General features: G+C 39.4%; 1 protein-coding gene across 1 annotated transcript in view; it reads left to right on the top strand.

Annotated features, from left to right (window-relative positions):
- The window catches only part of IP3K2 (Inositol 1,4,5-triphosphate kinase 2), a gene marked incomplete at its 5' end in the record, with an annotated part of 121,455 nt that overhangs the window by 83,581 nt on the left and 15,670 nt on the right, over positions 1-22,204 (top strand). Inside the window, 2 exon segments of the mRNA XM_076208552.1 lie at positions 7,852-8,001; positions 15,233-15,315. Coding sequence (XP_076064667.1) covers positions 7,852-8,001; positions 15,233-15,315 — 233 coding nt within the window.

Genomic DNA, 22,204 nt, shown 5'->3' with positions numbered 1-22,204 from the left:
TTTCGGAAGAAAGTCAAGCATAAGTACACATGGGAGAGGGTGGTGGAGGGAAGGGTGGTAGATAGAGCGCTAATGGATTATGTAGTGGTAAATAGGATTATGATAGGAAGAGTTAAGGATGTACATGTGCTAAGGGGAGAGGGTGGGGGAATATCAGATCATTTTTTGGTGGAAGGTAAGCTGAGAGTGGAGGATAGATGGAGAAAGAGGAAAGGGACAAAAGGTAGGGAGGTTCTTAGAGTGAACTCCTTGAATGAAAAGGAAAAGGAGAAGGAGTACAAAAAGAAGCTGAAGGAGGAGTGGGAGGGAGTAAAGGATGGAGCAGAGATGGGTGTGGAGGAGGAATGGGGATGGTTCAAGGAGGGAGTCTTAAAGTGTGCAAGGATGGTGTGTGGAACAAGAAGGACAGGGGGAAATAGAAGAAAGGGTAGTGAATGGTGGGATGAGGAAACAAAGAAGGTTGTAGAAGAGAAGAAGCGAGCATTCACAGATTGGTTACAAAAGAGGACGGGGGAGTCATATGAGACGTACAAAGAAAAGAAAAGAGAAGTAAAGCAAAAGGTAAAGGAGGCAAAGAGGAGAGCAGATGTGAAATGGGGGAGGAGTATGACAGAAAATTTTGAAAGTAATAAAAAGATGTTTTGGAAAGAAATTAAGAGGGGAAGAGGAGGCGAATCAAGTAGAGAAGAAAAGGTAAAAGGTACAGATGGAGAGATGATAATGGAAGAGATGGCAGTAAGGGGAAGATGGGCAGAATATTTTAGGGAGTTGCTAAATGTGAAGGAGGATAGGGAAGGAAAGATAGCTGCAGTGGGAAATGCGAAGAAAATGACCGTGATGAGTGAGGAGAATGGAGGAGAAATAAGGAAGGATGAGGTGAAGGCAGTTGTAAAAATGATGAAAGCAGGTAAGGCACCTGGTCTGGATGGATGCCATGCAGAATGTCTGAAAAAGGGAGGTTCAGTGATGGTGGACTGGTTGGTGAGGTTATTTAATGTTTGCTGGAGAGAGGGTAGAGTACCGGAGGACTGGAGAAGTGCCTGTATAGTTCCTCTTTACAAGGGAAAAGGGGACAAGTGTGAATGTAGTAGTTTCAGAGGGATTAGCCTGTTAAGTGTAGTAGGGAAGGCTTATGGGAGGATCTTAATTGAGAGGATTAGGAGAGGAACAGAAGGAGTAATTGGTGAGGAACAGTGTGGATTTAGGACAGGTAGAGGTTGTGTAGATCAGATCTTTGTGGTAAGACAGATATGTGAGAAAGCTATAGGAAAGGGGAAGGATGTTTTTTGGGCTTTTATGGATCTGGAAAAGGCTTATGATAGGGTAGACAGAAAGGCACTGTGGGAGGTTATGCAGATTTATGGGATAGGAGGAAAGCTTTTGGGAGCTGTCAAGAGTTTTTATGAGAGTAGTAGAGCTTGTGTCAGGGTTAGAAATGGAGAGAGTGAGTGGTTTGAAGTAAAGGTGGGACTTCGTCAAGGATGCGTTATGTCGCCCTGGCTGTTCAACTTATACATGGATGGGGTGGTGCGAGAGGTGAATGCTAGGGTAGTGGGTCAGGGATTGGAGATGGTTAAAGAAAATGGAGAAAAGTGGGAGGTGAGCCAGCTGTTGTTTGTGGACGACACTGCGCTTGTGGCAGGGTCAGAGGAGGGATTGAGGAAGCTGGTGGCAGAGTTTGGGAGAGTATGTGATAGAAGAAAGCTAAAGATAAATGTAGGTAAAAGTAAGGTGATGAGATGTACAAGGGGTGAAAGTGGCAGTAGACTGGAAGTGAACATTAAGGAAGTGGATAGTTTTAGATACTTGGGTGCAAGTGTAGCAGGAAAAGGTGGAGTGAAGGTGGAGGTAGAATGTAGATTGAGAGAAGCGAGTAAATGCCTTGGTGGATTAAAGAGTGTAATGAGGAATAGACATTTGGGAATGGATGCGAAGAGGAGACTGTATGAAGGAGTGATTGTGCCAACAGCACTGTATGGGGCAGAAACGTGAAACATAAGAGAAGAAGAGAGAAGGAGTTTGAATGTGTTTGAGATGAGGTGTCTGAGAAGTATGGTGGGGGTTACTAGGCTGGATAGAGTGAGAAATGAGGAGGTGAGGAGGAGAACAGGGGTGAAAAAGGATTTGGGAGATAGGGTTGATGAAAGAATATTAGGATGGTTTGGACACATGGAAAGAATGAGTGAAGAAAGACTAGTAAAAGAGGTATGGAAGGCAGATGTGGAGGGAGTGAACATGAGGGGACGTCCTAGGATGAGGTGGATGGATGGGGTGAAGGGGGCTTTGGGGAAGAGGGGAATGTCTGTTGAGGAAGGAAGGGAGAGGACGGAAGACAGAGGTGAGTGGAGAATGGTTGTATATGGATGATGTTGTGATTGCATGAGGAGGAATGGGCAGGGGGGTGGGGGGTGGGGTAGTATGTGTGAGTAAATTTTGACGCAGCCCGAAGGGATTTCTCCCCGTCCTCTCCTTATATGCAAGGGGGGACGGAGAGGGGGGGTCGCCGATTGGATGAAGCGGCCTTGCTGTGGATGTGCTGTGTCTTGCGACACTGCTTCTGACCCAGGGCGGTGGGCAGGGTGCAGGGATGACCCGTCATCCAGGAGGTGCTCAGATGAGAGGGAGGGTGGGAGGGGTGTGGAGTGTATGTAGGGATGAAATGGGTGGTACTGTTTTTATGCCTTTCCTTTTTTGGCTACCTCCCTTGGAAGGGGGAAAAAGCCTTGGTATATGTATGTATGTATGTTTTAATCAACAAAATGTAAAAGAATATTCTACATTCATTTGTTAGATGAATTTCTGTAGAACAGCAGCCTTGTGTGGTAAGAAAAAGCTAGACACAGTCTTATGATACACTGAAACCTATATTATTGTTTAATCAGCAAAATGTTAAAAAGAAAAAAAAAATCTACATCTATTTGTTAGACGAATTTCTGTAGAACAGCAGCCTCGTGTGGTAAGAAAAAGCTAGACACAGTTTTATGATACACTGAAACCCATATGATTGGGAAAATGAAATTGTGTCAACCTCTCTCATTCATATCTATTATTTTCTAATTGTAAGGTACCTATGTATCTGTGCTACCAAATATGATATTAAACCTAGAATATTTCTAATCATGCATAATATCTTCTACTTCCTGTGTGGCTTGAGAAGTATTTAGATTTTCATAAATGGAGAAGTCTGTCATTAGAATGTGAATATAGAGATCTGGGACCACCATTTTCTAACCTGACTGTGTTTCATCTGCAGAAAATTATATATGGTGGTATTTATTCATCCAAGACCTACCAACATTATTCAAGGGTAGGGTAACAGTCATTGCCATCATTCTTCAAGTTCCCACAATATGCCTGACAAGTCGTGTGTATTCTGCAGATCGGTTGAGGGGAAAACCTTGCATAACACAGGAAGTTCAGTGCAGTGTCAACAATCTTTATCCTTCCTGCCAACCCATCATGAGAACACAACGTGTCCATACACCACTACCATCCCTTCACCACTGGATTTGGACCAGTGACAACAAATGAGTCTGACTAGATCAAGAGCATAGCTAGCTAGGGGAGACTCCATTCGAGCAAATACTTGAAATCTTCTTTGAGGTGATGATGTACCTTCAGGGAACCTGCCTTGATTCTGATATATTCCACTATACTGTATCTCATCTATTGAAATTAAAAAGAAGATGCTCAAGAATGTTTTTCTATCCTGCTGGCCCTTGCAACACCTATGGTTACATTTGGCATGTTATGCCAATAACAGGATGCTCCACTTGTCATCTGACGCCTGAGTCATTTGGCTTAGATGAATTTGTAGTGTCTGGTATTAAGTGCCACCTTATTCCTAGGGATGCTCTGCACAACATATTAGACATGTTGAACACTAAACTGATCTTTTTCTCTCATCATTTCTGTCTTGGTATAAAGTAGATCAGCCTGTCCAAACCTAACCTGACTTACCTAAATACTCTAGACAACTTTCAAGGGATGGCCATACCGTCATGTTAGAGGCAACACTTTCATCTCACTCGAAATATCTAGTCTTTGGAGGGTTGAAAATCCCCACCTTGTGGTTAATGCCCTTTGATCCAGTGACATACTTAAAAAATTTTGCTTGGGCTTGATTATCCTGTGTCTGATTCTGAGCTGATTTTTTTCCCCAGGAGTTTGTGAGAACAAACTCCAAAAAACAGTCAAAGTTACATGACTGAAACCTGTGGCTCACACCATGTCATTTTATTTTGCCTTCTCAACTTTGAGAAACTTAAATCCTGGAGGGGTCTACGTGTCTCATTGAAGCTTTTGAGTCCTATTTGTGCATTAATTTGTTCTGGTTCATGGTATACAATCTGTAGGCCTAAAGAATCCTCTATTGCCCAAAATATGACAAACTTCATGATGTAATACTTGAGTTATCACAGGTACTTTATTGAACTTGGTATAATTTTGTCTGCCAGGGCCCAAAAGTTGACAGAGCATAGCTGCATTCTGTCTTCTAAAGCCCTGACTCAGTCAATCTGGCTTATAAAGAAAAGGGCATATATAGTACTCAGAGTTGAAAAAAAAACTGCTTATCCCCTTTGATCCTGTTGCGGTAATCATCTTGAATGATTTTGTGGACCTTAATGTTATAATGTTTGGCTCAGAGAATCCCTACTCATTAGAATTAACCCTTTCACTGCATTTTACTTTACTATATATTCTAGGCATTGCCTTGGCCGACACCACATGATCTATGGCTGCCCCCCACCCCCCACCCCGAATGGTGCATGTGTATACCATGAACCCTGGGATTACTGTATTAAAATTGTATATACAGCACCTAGCCTCCCCTCATTGCCCTTCTGTGGTGAATGGGGAGTATTACAAATGAGGTATGAATGCACATCGAGCCATGCCTGGGGTGAACTTCTGGTGGGCTCTCCGTGCGGGTGCCTGGAATATATTTTCCCTATCCAAAGGCAATCGACCACCCTTTTTGTAGGCTGAGCTCAGGAGGCTTGGAATGTTTCTACCTTTCTCTACAACTATGTCTCAACCATTTTCCTTGCTTTTGGTTGATATAGGCTCAATGTCTAAGCCTCCTGCCCTTGCCTCCTGATAGATAGTACAGGTCCTCATGAATATCCCTTAAAGTGCTCAATGGTAATAGCTCCTTTTATACACAACTGTCATTTCCTCCCATAAACACCGATCCCTTCAGAATATAATGGCTCTCTGTGAGGTGCAAGATTGTGCAGTGGTGGGACCAGTAGCAAATGATACACCTACTACTGGTCAATGGCCAGGTCACAGTGATGGGGTCCACCTCCTGGGGATTGAGAAAGGCATGTCTAAGATGATTACAGCACGCTATTAGAGGTTACCCCGGTTGATGAGTGTGTGATGGTGAAAAAGTTAAAGCACACCTTGGTCTTCATCTTTCTGATTACAATAGATGCTCCTACTGAAGCATACGGACTTGAAGAGAAAGTGATTACAAAGGAAAAGCATGCCAACAGGAGACCTTTTGGTCTGTAACATGGTGTCCCTATGAATATGACCAAAACAAAGATGAGAGAATTCGTGGTTAAAGCCTGGTTGTTGGCAAATCGTCATTAGCCCCGAGCTGGGCACCTTCAAAATAATAGATGCAGTAGTTAGCTATTGGTCAGAAACAGTCAATTATAGCAATTAAATTTCAATATGAACATTAATGGCTTCTCAGCAGTTGCTGGTAGTTGTTTAATCTTAGCATTATCTGTTACAAAGGATATATTAAGACAATTATCTCAAATCAAGTTCTGGTCTAAAACAAGTCTTACCCTTCTATAGCTGGTGGTGTTGTGAAGTCTACTGGTAGTCCATAGTTTCTTTGTGTGTAAGCAACTATTTTCAGCATTTAGTCTTTACATTTATTAAAGACTAAACACCAATCCTGGCTAAATATGGAACATGATCTTTGGTATATCTGTGGAAAATGAATAAAATATTTCTCAGACAAACAACATTGTACACAGTACAATTCTATGCTGCATTAATGTTATTTTTGCAGATGAGGTAATTCCTTGTTTCCCTAGCCCGATTATAGTAATTGCTTAGTTACTAATAATAAAGCTAACCTGGTTTCTACATTTATTACAATGTTAACTATGTCATTATCCACTGTAGTACCACTTTGTAAAGAATTGGGTGTTCATTCATTATAGATATATAGGATGGGGGTCTGTTAATTCAGATACTACTTTGTAAGAAAAAATGAATAGATAAAAACTGAGAGCCCCTGCTGTAGAAGATATAAGGCATGTATCAATGCATGCATATATTTCCAGCAATGAGGTCAGACGAAAACATGCACGGAAATGTTGGAGAAGGTTAATAGTAAGGTAAAAAAAAAAAATGAAAGGAAATGGTGATATTCCAGACATATGCTGGAAGAAATACTGAGGTCTTCACTCTTGCTACTACAGAGAACTAAGCAAGAAGCTAAAACTTGTATTGTTCTACATTTTCTTTCGTTTAAGGGTCCGTCAGGGGCAATTATTCGAAAAAATCTGGTACATGAACGAATTTTAGGAAAACATTTAAAAAGAATCTCTATGATGTTGGCAACACTCCTACAAAGTTATAGAGCTGTATTTCGTTTCTATCTTTTTATACAGAATAAAATAGATAAATTATTGGCAACCTCTGGCAACCCCATTGCGTATCAAATATTCTGTATATTGGAATAGCGTTAATTTTTTCTATAGCTATTTTGTTTTTTGCTACGGAATTGTGTTTATGGAGGTATTTAGCAACTCCCACAAGCGTAGATCCAGAAATAGCACACATCAGGGCATCAGTACCCATCCAAACGTCAAATTGAGGTCACATTCTTTTGAAGCTCTCACCGTGCTTCATATTTTTGATTCCTCACTGTAATTTCTTGCGGTAATCATGGCAAGATTGACGAAAAGCCAGCGAGCAAGGAGGAAGAATGCAGTGAAGGCCCTTGCGTGCCAGATGAAGAAACGAGAAGGAAAAAAAACAAACGAAGAGGACAGCATCCAACAATGTTGGTTATAAAGAAGGATTTGTTGTTCCTCTTCTTGAAGAACCCTACACCCATATTCATAAGTCTGCCCTCGAAAGAAGAGACAAGAAACGAGAGGAGAAAAAAAGTGAAAAGTAAAAGTGGTAAAGTGACCAAAAGCGGGGACTATGGGGCTGGGGCCTTTTAAAAATGTCGCGCAAAATTTAAATGCCTTCTCATGTACATTTAATGTTTTTGTTCTTTTTGTTGTTATTTCTTCGGTTGTTCTTGATGGATTTTTGTCATTTTTGTTTCATTTGAAAGATAAAATTATGCTCTTTATTTCCTATATTGAAAAATAAAAGAAATTTTATTTTATTTTATTTTTTCTATTTATGAAACCTGAATTTTGCAGCATCTTTGAAATGTTCAGAAAAGAAAATTCACAAAAAATCAGAGGTATAAGTTTGGTCAAATGTACAATATAACAAATATTCCCCAGAATCTAAGCTTGCAATATATACCAAGCTTAATTATGTGGAAGGATTTCCATATGATTAATTACAGCTTCATTAAACTTCATTATAACTTCATTATATCTTCACTACACTTTATATATACATGTGAGGAATACAATACCCAGGGGAATTATAGACAAATGTAAATGGTAATTATACCTAAGTTCATCAAAGAGATTCAAAAAGTTATAGGACATGATCCCTTATAAAGCAACCTGACGGTCCCTTAAATGGTTTAATCATTCTGAATGTTTTAGCTCAATGTGATTCATTTCAAAATTTGAGAAAGTTAGATTATGCTTCATGTAGTTCATTTATATATATTTTTTTCTTTTTAAGATGGATGGTTCTGAAGGCGAGAAATTTTTGCAATTGCAAGACCTGTTGAGTGCATTCACTTCTCCTTGTGTCATGGATATCAAGATGGGAGTACGCACTTATCTAGAGGATGAACTTGCCAAGGCGAGGGAAAACCCCAAACTTCGAAAGGTAGATGTTTAGGTTCTAATAATTACTAAGCTTCTAAGCAAAGTATTTCTAAGACCTGTATCATACTGCATACTCACAGATACAAACATGTGTTACATATAATCATTGTTAAAATTCTGCAGCAAACCCTAAACTTATGAATTCTACTTAATTTGTAGTGCTTAAAAAGTGCTACATAATGATATTCCTCTCAAGCAATGCCATGTTTAAAATTTTAATACAAATTAATTGAAATGGTGAATCATTATAGATATTAAATGCAACAATACCTACATTGTACATATCTTCACCTTTCTTAGTATAGTGCCTTCTTTAAACTCAGTATTTGAACTTTGCGGAGATAATGAGCACCTATGGACAAGTTCTAAAGAGATTAGATCCTACACAACAGCAAATTGTCAGAACCAAAGAAACCATCTGTAAGATAATAGTCAATGTAGAAAGTACCATCTCCTTTAACAAAAACTGTCATAACATTGTGATTAATTTTGAGTTTTTCTAAGTGGACTATGGAGTTCAGATTTCAACATGGTTCATAAAGGCTTATTTCTCAACATGTAGAAATGTGAAAGTGTTTTGATTTTTGTAAGTTATTTATAATGTTAGTATAATTGAAACTCTTTGAGTCATATATGTATTGATTTCTGGGACACCATACCTTGGCAATGCCACCTGAGTACAAGGCCTGACTGAACTTCCGGGATGCCCCTCATTGTCTCCAGTTTTTGATGCTTTGTTTCTTCATTTATATCACTCACTGTTACTTTTATTACCGTACTTTATGGCTTACAAGACGCACTTTTTTTCCTAAAAAATACCCTGAAAAATACTAGTGCGTCTTCCAAGACGAATGTTGTATTCTAAGGTAATTTTCTTTCAAGTTTTATATTTCTACATGCATATTTTTGAAATGTTTATTTTTTTTTTAATGAAAATAAAACCACCCTTGGACAATGAAAAATGTATAGTATATTTACTAATCACCAACTAGTATCATCACCATACAAACAAAATCGGACAAGTGATTTCGTAATGTAAACACTAGGTCCAATACGTGTCATCGCCCGCCACTAAAACAAGAAGAAAAGATGGACAGCTTCACTGTGTGTACGTATTTACCTACGGTATTTTTATTTACATAGTTGTAAATTTGTGGTGAGTGACAATAGTGTCTTGGAGACTCCTTGCTTCTTATGTTTTTGTGTTCAGTGGTCGGGTATATGGTGAATGTGTTCTTGTATGAGAATGACTTTTTTATTCTTAGAAATTTCTTTCAAATATTAGGGTGCGTCTTCCAAGATGCAGCGTCTTACAAGCCGTAAAATATGGTATGGCATTGCCTACTGTACTTTAGATCTTCAGTATGAAAATGGTATATACAAAATCTGGAGACGAAAAAAAAAAAAAAAAAAAATGGGAGGGGGTGATGATGTCAACAAAGGAAAAATATAGCATAGCCAAAGATAAAGTAATATTTGGTGAAAGTAAGTTGGAAGGAATAAATCTGAGAAATAGAACCAGGAAAAAAAAATCATAACACATGTTTTCCCAAAGACGAGGTCTTGAAGTAAAACTACCAAGAAATACTTTCAGACACATACTTTCTCATGAGGAAAATGACTGAGTAGAGTTACTATGTTATAGCAGTGGGAAATTTTAATCATAAAGATATGAATAGGGAGTAGTGAGAAGGGAGTGGTAATAAAAATTATTGGGGTAGTGCTCTGGTAAACATTGACAAATGCGATAGTGGCTCTTCACTAATTGAATGGAGACAAAGATAAAGTAATATATATATATATATATATATATATATATATATATATATATATATATATATATATATATATATATATATATATATATATATACATATATACAGAGAATCAAATCAGCCATGTGCATGCAGAGATGGATATGAATATAATCGAAAGAATACAAAAGGTAGCTTAAAGATTGATCCCCACTCTAGCAGACAAACCATATGAGAAGATATTAGAAGTATTGGACTATCATTAAAAAAAAAAAAAAAAGATAATGGTGGTGTTCAGGTCTTTGGAAAGAATGGATAAAATGGTTAGAGATCTTTTGCTTTAGGGCAGAAGGGTGTTACAAAGTTGTGGAAAATGTACATATTTGAGATATCAATAAGGTTTTCCAGACACATGTATCAACTCATGGGATAATCTAAAAAAAAAAAAAAAAAAAGACTAGTCTTGTACTAAAAACAAATTTAAAGCTAGCCTTGATCACAAGTAAATACAATCAATCAGTCAGTTTGTTGGCTCTGTTATTTCTTTCATGAGGTGTGTCCATAGCTTCTGATTCAAAGTCTGAATCTGTGCCAGAGTCAACATTTTGTGTTCAGTCAGTCAAAGGGCTGATAATGTGAAGAACTTTAATCCTTATTGGATTATTTGCTCCTCCTGTTCTTCATTCCATCTTCTTCATGGCCATGGTTTACAGACTGAATAATTTGTGAACATTCCTTTTAGAAAATGCAGTATATGTAAAGGCTGTATACAACAGATTAGAAATAAATCCACAACAGACAAAACAATACCGCACTGTATCCCATACATGTGTTTACCTAGTTGTATTTACCTAGTTGTATTTTACGGGAAGGGGAGCTATGCTCGTGGTGTCCCATTTTCATATCTCATTTTATCTAAACTATTTTTAAATTCATGTATTGTTTTTGCACACACCACTTTCTCATCTAACTTGTTCCAACTGTCTATTACTCTGTGAGGAAAGCTGTTCTTTTTCAGGTCTCTTCTATAGCTATCCTTTTTGATTTTCTTTCCATGTCCTCTTGTATTTCTGTCATCCCATTTTATCAGATTCTCTCTATCAGTAATTTCTATGCCTTTCATGATTCTGTAAATAGTTATCAAATCTCCTCTCTCTCTTCTTTGCTCTAGTGTCTGTAGTTCAAGTTTTGCTAGTCTCTCTTCATATGATAGTTTTGTGAGTGTAGGTGCCAATTTTGTAATTGCTCTTTGTATTCTTTCAAGTTTTTTTATACATTTTTTGTAATTGGTGACTATATATACTACATAATGTGTGCATAGGGTTGTCAAGTACCCAGTTCTTTCACTTAAGTGAGAGTATTGTTACGTTGAGAGTATGTTACTTAAAATATACAGTGGCCGCAAAAAAAAAAGTTACATTTTCACCGCATATAAAAATGTTACACGCGGCGCGACGTAACAAAAGAATTCTGGTCTGAGCCACAAGTGTAGTGGGCGGATCTAGCTATGACGTAGTCCCCTCCCTCACCCCGTATACCCCTCCACCACAACATCTCACACCTCATGAGCCCGCAGAGCTCGTCGAGTAAAGATTGCCCATACGCTGCTCTCAATCACGCCATTTTTTCACTCGACACCCAACTTTGGCCGCCTATATTTCCACTTCCACCAGGCACAATGGTTAAAAATCAACTTTCCCTGGAACAGAAGAGCCGGGCCTTGTCCCCGATAGAACAAGGAGTATCTGTGATACGCGTGGCGGCGGAACTGCAAGTGTCAAGAATGACCGTTTACCGCCTGAAGAAAGCTGGTGATGCTCTGCCCCCGGCACGACACCGCGACGGAAGGAGGGCTCTGGCAGACCACGGAAGACATCAGCACGCACAGACTTCATTCTAAAGAAAGAAGTGAAGGCAGACCCCGGAATAACAGCCTTAGAACTGAAAGAAAAGCACCCGAAATTGCTCCAGGACGTCACAGTGAGAACAGTGCAGCATCGACTACAAAAGGACCTAAAATTACCATCACGTCGGGCCGCCAAGAAACCTCTGCTGACTGATAAGATGAGGAAGAAAAGGCTGCAGTTCTGTAAGAATTACCGACACTGGACATCAGACGACTGGAAGAAGGTGATGTTTAGTGATGAGAGTACGTTCCGGCTCATCAGAGGAACTTCAAAGCTGGTCCGCCGCCCCAGTAATGTCTCCCGCTACGACCCAAAATACACCGTCAAGACTGTTAAACATCCTGACAGCGTGATGGTGTGGGGCGCCTTCACTGGAAATAATGGTAGAGCTGGCTTGTATTTCCTCCCCAAGAACGTCACAATGAAGTCTGCCAACTACATCGAGGTTTTGCGAAACCACATGCTGATTTTCTGGCGGATCCATGACTGCAACTTTTTTATGCACGACGGAGCCCCAGCACACAAGTCCAAAGCAGTGAAGGATTTCCTGGAAACCAACAAGATTGATGTTCTGGAGTGGCCTGGTAACTCCCCTGACCTGAATCCCATCGAAAACGCATGGAATCAGATGAAAAACATCCTGGAGAAGGAACGACCCAGCACCATACCCGACCTGAAGGAGGCGCTGAAGAAGCACTGGGCCTCGATGGACCTACAGTATTTCGCCAACCTTGCCACTTCGATGCCCAAGAGGATCGAGATGGTGATCAAGAATAAGGGCCACATGACCAAATATTAATTTTGTATATATAATGTAAGCTTAAAAGGTAAATAAAACCCATTTAACATGTACATTTGTGTTTAGTTATCAAAAAAATCTTAGTGTACCATTTTTTTTTTTTGCGGCGACAGTACACAAAATTTTTTGTACATGAGTGAAAGCAAAATGTACCATTAATATAAAATACTCAAACAGTAAAAGTAAGAATTAGCTTGCATTTGTATTACATTATTTTTTCAATGTTTCATATGTCCTTTCCAGTGTGTATTCCTTTATAAAAATCTATAGGGACCTAATTGAAAAAAAAGTCATATATGGTGTTGTCCAGTGCATGAACTAGCTTTTTCACCTCCATAGGAGATGGACAAAATCACTCAGAGGAATGGAATATCCTGACAGATAACCTATTTGATTGAATTCAATAAAGGGAAGTTCATGTGTTTCAAACTTGTTGAGATTTTATTCATGAGTGATTGATGTGTAACAAGAGATACATGGGTGGATGGATTGTGCATACATGGCTTTGGAGTAAACTTTTGATAAGGTATGTTGTAGAAGGTTAATGTAGAACCTGGTAACTGTAGTATGGGTAGAAAGGCTAAGAACCACTTCTCTGGAAGATTGAATATGAAAGAAACGTGAATTCATAACTCCAGAGGTTGGCGAACCTCCTAGGAAGAGTAGTTGTTAATAAGCTTGTGTAGACTATGTAATTAGAGTATGTATTTTTTGGTTATTATTCTATTTTATTTTTTCTTTTCAATTTGGGTTTCTGATACCACATAGTTGAATTGTCATATTATTAAGTTAGGTTAGGCTGATAATGTTAGGTTAGGTTATGTTGGTAAAATTAGGTTAAGTTATGTCCTGAAATCCCTGGGCAGTGGGAGGAGGAGGAGGGGTGGTTGTGGGGCATGAGAATTCCAAACTGTTCAAGATACTAAGTATGAACTGACTGATATACTGAAGGAAAGAGGAAATATGGGTGATTTTATGGGTGATTTTAATTCAAAAGAAATATGTTGGGAAGAAATGACAGGAAAGGGTAGAGAAGAAATCTGGGGTAACATGCTACTTGACATGACCATTGAATACACAATGACTCAGTGGATAAAGGAAGATACCAGATACAGAAACAATGAGGAACCATCGAGACTGGATTTAATACTTATGTCAGAACCTGAAATTGTGGACAGAATAGATTACAAAACACCAATAGGAAAGAGTGACCATGTACTAATAGAATTTGAACTAAAAGAACAAATAGACCTAAGAAGAAATGAGAAACATAGAATAGGAAGACCAATGTACAACAAAATGAATTTTGAGAAACTTAGAAAATTCTTTCATAACACAAACTGGGAAAAATTCCTAAAGGAAGAAACAAGGATGGAAGAGAAATGGAATATACTAAAAAAAGTTTATAATGAGGGAGTGAACAAATATGTGCCACAACAAAAGCAAGAAAAATTATACATAAAGAACTGGTACAACAAAAAATGTAGTGAAGCTAAGGATGAAAGAGACAAAGCTTGAAAAAAATGGAAAAAAAGAAAAAAAACACCAAATGGCAAACATACATCAAACTAAGAAACGATTATGTAAAAATATGGAGGGATGAAAAGAGAAACTATGAAAAAGAAAGAATAGAAAAATGCAAGGAACCACCTAAACTATTTTACAGATATATGAGTGGTAAACTAAAATTTTAAACAAACAAGAAATAAAAGTACTGCACCAGGGAAGTTATGAATATACAGAAAAACAAGAAATGGGAGAAATTATGAAGTCATTTCAAATTTGTATTCACAATTGAGAACTCACCTAACTGTGAAAGAATAGAGAGACAGAAATCCCCCCCAATGAATGAAATAACTGTAACACAGAAGAAAATCAGCAACCAAGTAAAAAACCTTGATATCAGAAAATCGCATGGTCCGGATGAAATTGCAAATTGGATACTGAAAGAATGTGTAGAGGAATGAACAGATGAAATATACAGTATAATCAAATGCTCGCTCAAAGAAGGAAAGGTATCACAAGACGAAAAATGCAAATATTGTACCAATATATGAAGGAGGAAACAAGGAAAATCCAACTAACTACAGACCGGTCTCCCTAACAAGCACAGTAGCAAAAATATGTGAAAAATTGATCTAAAGTAGATGGGTTAAACATCTGGAAGAAAAAAAAATATGCTGAATCCAAATCAATTTGGATTTAGACAAGGAAGATCATGTACAACAAACCTGATCTGCTTCTATTTGAGACAAATGGAAATAATACAAGAGAGGGATGGATGGGCAGACTGTGCCTATCTAGACCTACAAAAAGCATTTGATAAGGCCCCACACAAGAAGTTGATAAGATAAATAGAATCAATAGGTGGCATTGGAGGTAAATTATTGGAAATAAACTCTCCGACTGGGATTTGAACCCTCATCATGCTACCATTACGCTTTAGACCGTTAGAGCTTAGCATGGCTTTCTGGGTCTTGGTGGGAAGGGTACCTGTCTCACAACCATAGCTTTGCCAATGGTGTGGCTTAGCTTGAAACCTCCCCCATCAAAACCCAACTGTCCATGTGACAGTTTCAGTTGACTTACACCTATGGTAAATGTACCGTAGCCATACTAGTTTTATACACAAGCATTGTCCTGATATATACTTTAGATAAATATGTAATTTATGTTGCTAGTATGTTTTGCATTCTTAGTCTTTCAAGGAAAGTGTATGTCTTTTTACATTTCTAATGTGACTTTGTGATTAAATGCTTGCTTCTTTAACAGGACATGTATGAAAAGATGGTCCAGATTGATCCAGATGCTCCCACACCTGAAGAACATAATGCTAAAGCTATTACTAAACCCAGGTAAGTTATTGTTATAACTTTATAGATTTACCTTCTCTTATCCAACCCTGATGGTTTTATTGAATTCGGCTAAGGAGGTTGTAGTGATTTTTTTTTATGAACTTATACTCAGGGGGTGACAGACATTGTGCATGAAATGCTCACTGTAGAATATGTTATTCATTGCACAGATGCTATGCAATGTACATAAGTATAAGTGGTCGTCTCTTAGCAAGTACTCATATGTCTTTATCAATAATGTGTGTACTTCCTTCACTTTCACATTTATTTCATACAGCCTGACATTACTAATCCTACATTGATATATTTTTCTCTCTCCACTAAATAAATTTCTTTTGGTGAAAACTGACTGGAAGCTCCTATTTATTATTTCACCTCATACTGATACTTCTATATATTTTTTCCATATACTGTTAACATTTTCTTTGTTTCAGTTTACCTTTGTCATATCTATAGAACTGTGGGATTAAATAGCTCTGTGTTAGGCTGGTTAAAGGCAAACTCTGATGGAGAGAATTTGTTTATTTTGAAGTGAATGTTGGGCGCCAATAATAAGATAGGGCTCACTCCAGGTGTGAAAAAAGGGGGGAAGAGAAGAGATAGCATGGGAGGTAATGACTGTGTGCCTCAAGTCGCAATCCTACTTGGTCTGCTTGTGGGGGAAGAGAGAAAGCAAAAAGGCAGTGAGCCAGGCTCACAGTGTGATGTTCCAAGAGGATATGAATCTTCGGCGTCTCCCATCTGGTTTTTATATACATGGGTCAGGTCTTGACCTGTGCTCCTAATTGGTGTGAGGTCGAAGTCGATGCCTGGGAAGTTGGATGCAGAAAGTTCTCATGCTATTGAGTCACCAAGTATGGGATGCGCGTTCCTCAAAGAATCCAGTGTTCATCTTCATGTGGCTGGCCAAGGTTCAGGTTAGTCATCGCTGGGACCAATGCTGGTACTGTATGTGAGTTCCTCAAGGAGACTTTGTCCCACCCATCTGCTGCCTCAAGGAAGCTTTGGTTGACCCGACATAACTGGGTGGGCACAAGCATGTCCCATGGGACCTGTAGGTCAGCAAGGTCGTGGGACAGGCCAGTACAGGAGGTGAGGAAGAGAGAAGTGAAGACAATCTTCTTAACACTCTGCCATTGGGACTCGAACCCTTGGCTGTGCAACTGCTTACCACAAGGCAAGGACACTACCATCATACTATGCAGGGCATACAAAAAGAAATTTGTGGAACTCGTCCAATACATTCCCCAATGCCACCTTGCTTGGCATGGTATGTAGTCTTAATTTCATTGAGTATTTTATTCAAAATAGCTAGCCAGACTACTTGTTGGATGTCCTTGCCTTGAGTGTATGAGAGTGGATAATGAAATAATACTAACAATGTAAAATATTGTATTAATCACTTAAGCACTACACAAACACAAGAAATACACAAAGGAACTGGTATCAGTTAACTTGATACAAAAAGACAGCAATTGCTGGACGTCCGGGACATGACACAAATGTTATACAAAATACAAATCAGTACACTCAGTAGGGAAACAAGATATACATACTATACAAACAGTACAGTTAATAGAGAAACAAGAATCATATACAATTATGATGACATAGGACCCCTTGAACGGAGATTATGATTATGAGGGTTAGATACAGAAGACATAGTTGGTACAGGGAACCTTGGTGGAGGTTGAGTAAATGTAGGGATAAGCACTCTTGTCACCTTAAGTCTATCCACATGCACCACTACACTCAGTCCCTGGGAAGGATCAAAGACCCTGAATTTATTTTGGTGCAACTTCCCAGTAACTAAAAGGGGACCAGTAAATTTACAATTAAGTTTTGATTGGTGGTCAGCCATGCTCTTATAAACATGATCACCAATACTGATGTTAATAGGGTTAGCCCAGAGATGCTGGTGTTTCAACATCTTGGCTTTGGAGACATTAGGTTGATCTCTTACAGAACTATAAATATTATGCAATGTATGATATTGGAGTTGACTATAGTCTTCAATATTGTAGAGGAGATGAGCAGAACTATCAAGTACATCATAGGGGAGTCATTTTTCCTTTCCATAGATAACATAATGAGGCGTCTTGCCTATAGAGACATTAATGATGCCGTTAATACAAGCACTGACATGTGGAAGCCAATCCTCCCAAGATTCATGAAGGCTACTAGCAATGTGCTTGAGTATATCCAAAATCTTCCTATTCATCCTCTCCACAAGACCATTGCACGCAGGGTGGTAAGCAGTCACGAATGTTTGCATGATGCCATAATGCTCACAAAGGCTTGCTAAAACCTTATTCATAAATTCTGACCCATTGTTACTAAGGAGGACCGAAGGAGTAGTGTATGGGCAAAAAACATGAGGAACTAAAGTATGGGCTACTACTGGAGCAGACTTGCTATATAAGGGAGCCATTATTACAAAACAACTTAAGTGGTCCACACACACAAGGACATACACAGAACCTTGAGTGCTATGAGGCAGTTGTAAAAGGTCTATAGCCATAGTTTGAAAAGGGCAAGGAGTAGGGTACTCTAAGATGGGAGCAGTGTGTGTAGACCCTTTGTTCTGGTCACAAAAGCTACATTGGGCTACATGAGAGGTAATGTCCAGTCACATTTTTGGCCAATAATACTTCTTACATGCCATAGCTAGTTTTTTGTCATGACCTGGGTGACCAGCCCAAGGGGCATCATGAGTAAGGGACAGAACAACAGGAACTAGGGAGTCAGGGATCACTAGTTGTGCCACATCCTGCTCAAACACTTCTACATTACAAATGAGAACCTTGTCCTGCAAAGAAAATTGGGGTAGGAGAACAAGTAAATCTGGTAAGGTGGTACCATCACCGGACTCCAAAGCATAAATAACAGCAGACCAAACAGGGTCCTCATGCTGAGCTTTGGCCAGATCCTTTCAGAGAGAAGTTGTCAATTACTGTAACAGCAACAACAGGGATATTACATGAAAGTGCATCAGCAACATTATTTGCATGCCCTGGAATATGTTTAAGGGTTGGGTTAAATTCCTCAATCGTGAGAAACCATCTGGCTAGTCGACCCAAAAAGTTTTTTCCCTTGAAAAGCTGAGTGACAGCAGTGTGGTCCGTGTAATCTGTTACAGGATATCCAAAAATTATATCTTGAAAATGTTTTAAAGCCCACACCACTGCCAGGGCCTCCAAATGAGTAACAGAGTAACAAGACTCGGGCTTGTTAAGAATGCGACTAGCATATGCAAGAACATGGGGTCTATATCCATCTACTTGCTGCATAAGTACAGCTCCAATACCTGTACCAGAAGCATTTGTACAAATAGTAAAGGGAAGGCTATAGTTTGGGAATGCCAACACAGGCACTTCAATAAGTGCAAGCTTCATGGAATCAAAACTTTCCTGATGAACATCACACCATTGGAAGGAAGTGTCCTTCTGAAGAGACATGTTAGAGGGGAAGCAATTGAAGCAAAATTCCTAATAAATGCAAGATAGTACCCTGCCAGACCAAGGAAGGTGTTCAAGTGGATCAAAGGCTTTAACAAGGGTGATGCAAACAAGGTCATCATATTAAAACAACAGGGCAGGACTTGCAGTAATTGTTATGAACTGGACAAATTTAGATTAAAAAAGGAAACAGGCAAGAATTGGTTTACTAATAGGGTGGTCAACAAATGGAATAAACTTAGTAACCATGTAGTAAGCGCTGAAACTATCAGTTGTTTTAAGAAATGATTAGAGAACTTTATGGATGGGGATGGCAGGTGGTGATGGATACGGAGCTGCCTAGTGTAGGCCTTATGGTCTCTTGCAGTCTCCTTCATTCTTATGTTCATATGCTCTTTATACAGCCATACCTTGATACACTCAACACATGGTTTATTACAAAGAGACTTAAAGTAGCCCTAGCCAAATCTACAGCAACACTTCTCACCAACTGGACAAAAGAACACAAATACATTCCTCAACTCTATGTCAACAACACTTTGATACCACACACACACACCCTGAAAATTCTTGGTGTAACATACGATACATCCATGTCATTTAAACAACACATCACAAATATAAAAAATAAATGCACACCTAGACTCAATGCACTTAAATCAACCACTGGAACAACATTTGGACAAAACAAAGAAACTAATACTACAATATACAAACAATGCATATGCTCAGTGATGAATTATGTGAGTCCAGCATGGGCACCTAATCTCAGTGAGACACACCTCAACACCCTTCAGACCATACAAAACAAAGCATTAAAAACAATTACAGGCTGCTCATACACAACACCTACAGACCACCTACACTATAAAACAAAAGTCCTCAAAGTCAAAGATCACCTTGACATGAGAGGCACACAAACACTTGCTGCAGCCTCCACAAACACATCACACCCACTACACTACATAGCAAACACCCACACACACACCAAGAAATATAAAAAAACACCCAAATATCTTTATCACACACAAATATTATCTTCTCTTCCTCCAAAACCATCAAATAGCCTCCGGGAACATGTACATAATCACATCACTCACTGTTCCATTAACACACTAAAAGACAACACATTGCTGCATGCCCCCCAGATATCATCCCTCTGAATCCTCTCTCCCACAAAAGGACAGAGTCCACCTGGCCAGACTGCGATGCGGCCACCACCCAGCCCTTCTAAACTACCATAAGAGACTGGATGACCGCATTGTGGACAAATGCCCAGGATGTATCACTTCACCCCATACTATTCAACATGTCATGGAAGACTGCATTATACACAATCACACATGCAAACAACACACCATACACTCCATAAAGGATTTGTAGGAAAACTCCATTTCGGCTGCGGCATTCCTTGGGGAAACGGAACTGCTCGGACAGACAGTCTAGGGAACGACAACAACAACAACATGACCTAGGAATTGGATGCTAGACTTAAGAAAAGACTGCTTGGGCAAATTGAGTTTTAATCCAACATCAGCAAACTGTTGCAAGACCATGGACAACTTATTGAAGTGGCTCTCCACATCCTTGGAAACTAAGATTAAATCATCCTGATAAACAAAAAGTCTGTTGCCTACTAGGCCATGAAAAATGGAGTTAATCAAGTGCTGGTAAGTCAAGGGAACATCCCGCAACCCCATGGGGCAACAAAGCCATTCATAATGTGCATAAGGAGTAGAGAAGGCCGTGACCTTACAAGACTTCTCCTCCAGGGGTATCTCTCAAAAACCCACTTTCAAGTCTAAGGTGGTAAACATTGTATTACTAGTGCCAATGGTCTGGAGGTCACTTGATATAGGGAAAGGGTAATGGTCTGGAATAGTGACCTTGTTAACTAACCCATAATCAATAACAGGATGAAAAGATCCATCCTTCTTAGGCACCAGGAGTGGCAAGTTCCACTCTGAGTGAGACTCTTGTGCAATGCCTTCATGCAACATGTTGTCAACCAAGGACTGTGCCATAAGCCAACGAGAGTGAGGCAACCTGTAAAAGGGAACATAAATAGGATGAGCACCTGGCTGAAGATCAATTCTATGAACCACATGATCTGTAAGTCCTAATGGATCACCAGTCAATGCCAAAGCCTGATGGTGGGTCACTAACAGTTCAGTGAGACGAGGCGTCTCATCAGGAAAATCAATCTCTCCCTACAAATGTTACAAATTTGGAGGCCAAGTGAGCTGTGTCACTTGCTTGTAGAGACTGTAACACAGAAGCTGCAATGATAAGAGGTGAATCCTGGAAAGCATCAACATCAACTAAGTGACTACCAGGAGAGAGAGTGATAAGAGCATCTGTGATGTTGGTTACCATAGCTGTGGTAACATGATACTTGCAAATAGTGGAGAGAGTCTCTTCCAAACCAGGTTGAGATAAAATGTCAGACCCAATTGGAGCACCTGAAATGCGCACTGGAACACGAACTGCACTTGAAGGTCTAATACGATGCTCTCATACAACAACAGCAGCACAAGAAAGAATAGGAGAGTTAAAGTGAGGAGGTCCCTTCAAAGGTAACTGAATGACCTGATCATGCACAGGAGGGGAGTCACAAATGGAAAATGGCCTATCTGCTGCAGGAATAACAAAATTACAGAAAGTCACTACACGGCGACTAGGAGATATATCAATGCCATGTGCTGGAAGAGCATCGATGCCCAAGAGGCAGTCACACATAAGTGCAAGACCAGATACAACAGCAAAAGTGACATGGAAAACTGTAGCATGTGAGGAAAACCTTAAGGGAATGTGAGCAGACCCAAGAATAGGGAAAGGAGAACCTTGTACAGAATGCAAACTATTACAAAAAGGAGATAAAGGGAGATTGTACAAATACCAGAGAGTATAAGACTACATTCTGCACCAGTATCTACAGTGACTGAAATAGGTGTATTCTCTTTAAGAAATTGGAAGGTAACTGAGAAGACTCAGCAACCACTAAGGGGATGATCTGTGACCTAATATTACCCATCAAACTTTTGGGTTGTGAAATGGGCCCCTGTGAAAATGGGATGGAGATTGTCTAGGCTGATGAGAAGTCTCAGTTCTAAATTTCAAAACCTTGAAACACTGATCAGTCAAGTGTTTACAATGACCATGGATATGACAGTAGCTAAGCTTACCCTACATGCATCACATTAGAAGAAACACCTGATGCATTCCTACAGACAGGGAACTGCCTTGACTTGTGTGCATGATGCTTACAACAAAAACAAAAATCACTTGTTACAATATGTACATGTGAGTACAGGAGGGGTAAATGTAGAGGAAGGGGAACTGTGAGTAGGAATTGAAGACTGAGGGGGTGGAGGAGGAAAACTAGGAACATTGGCATGTTGCTGAACATTGCTAATACACAAGGAGCCAGA

The sequence above is a fragment of the Oratosquilla oratoria genome, chromosome 25 (assembly GCF_046742065.1).
Source record: "Oratosquilla oratoria isolate Oo_2021 chromosome 25, ASM4674206v1, whole genome shotgun sequence".
Taxonomy (NCBI): domain Eukaryota; kingdom Metazoa; phylum Arthropoda; class Malacostraca; order Stomatopoda; family Squillidae; genus Oratosquilla; species Oratosquilla oratoria.
Note: the sequence above shows the minus strand (reverse complement) of the source record. Positions and strands in the feature narration are given on the sequence as shown.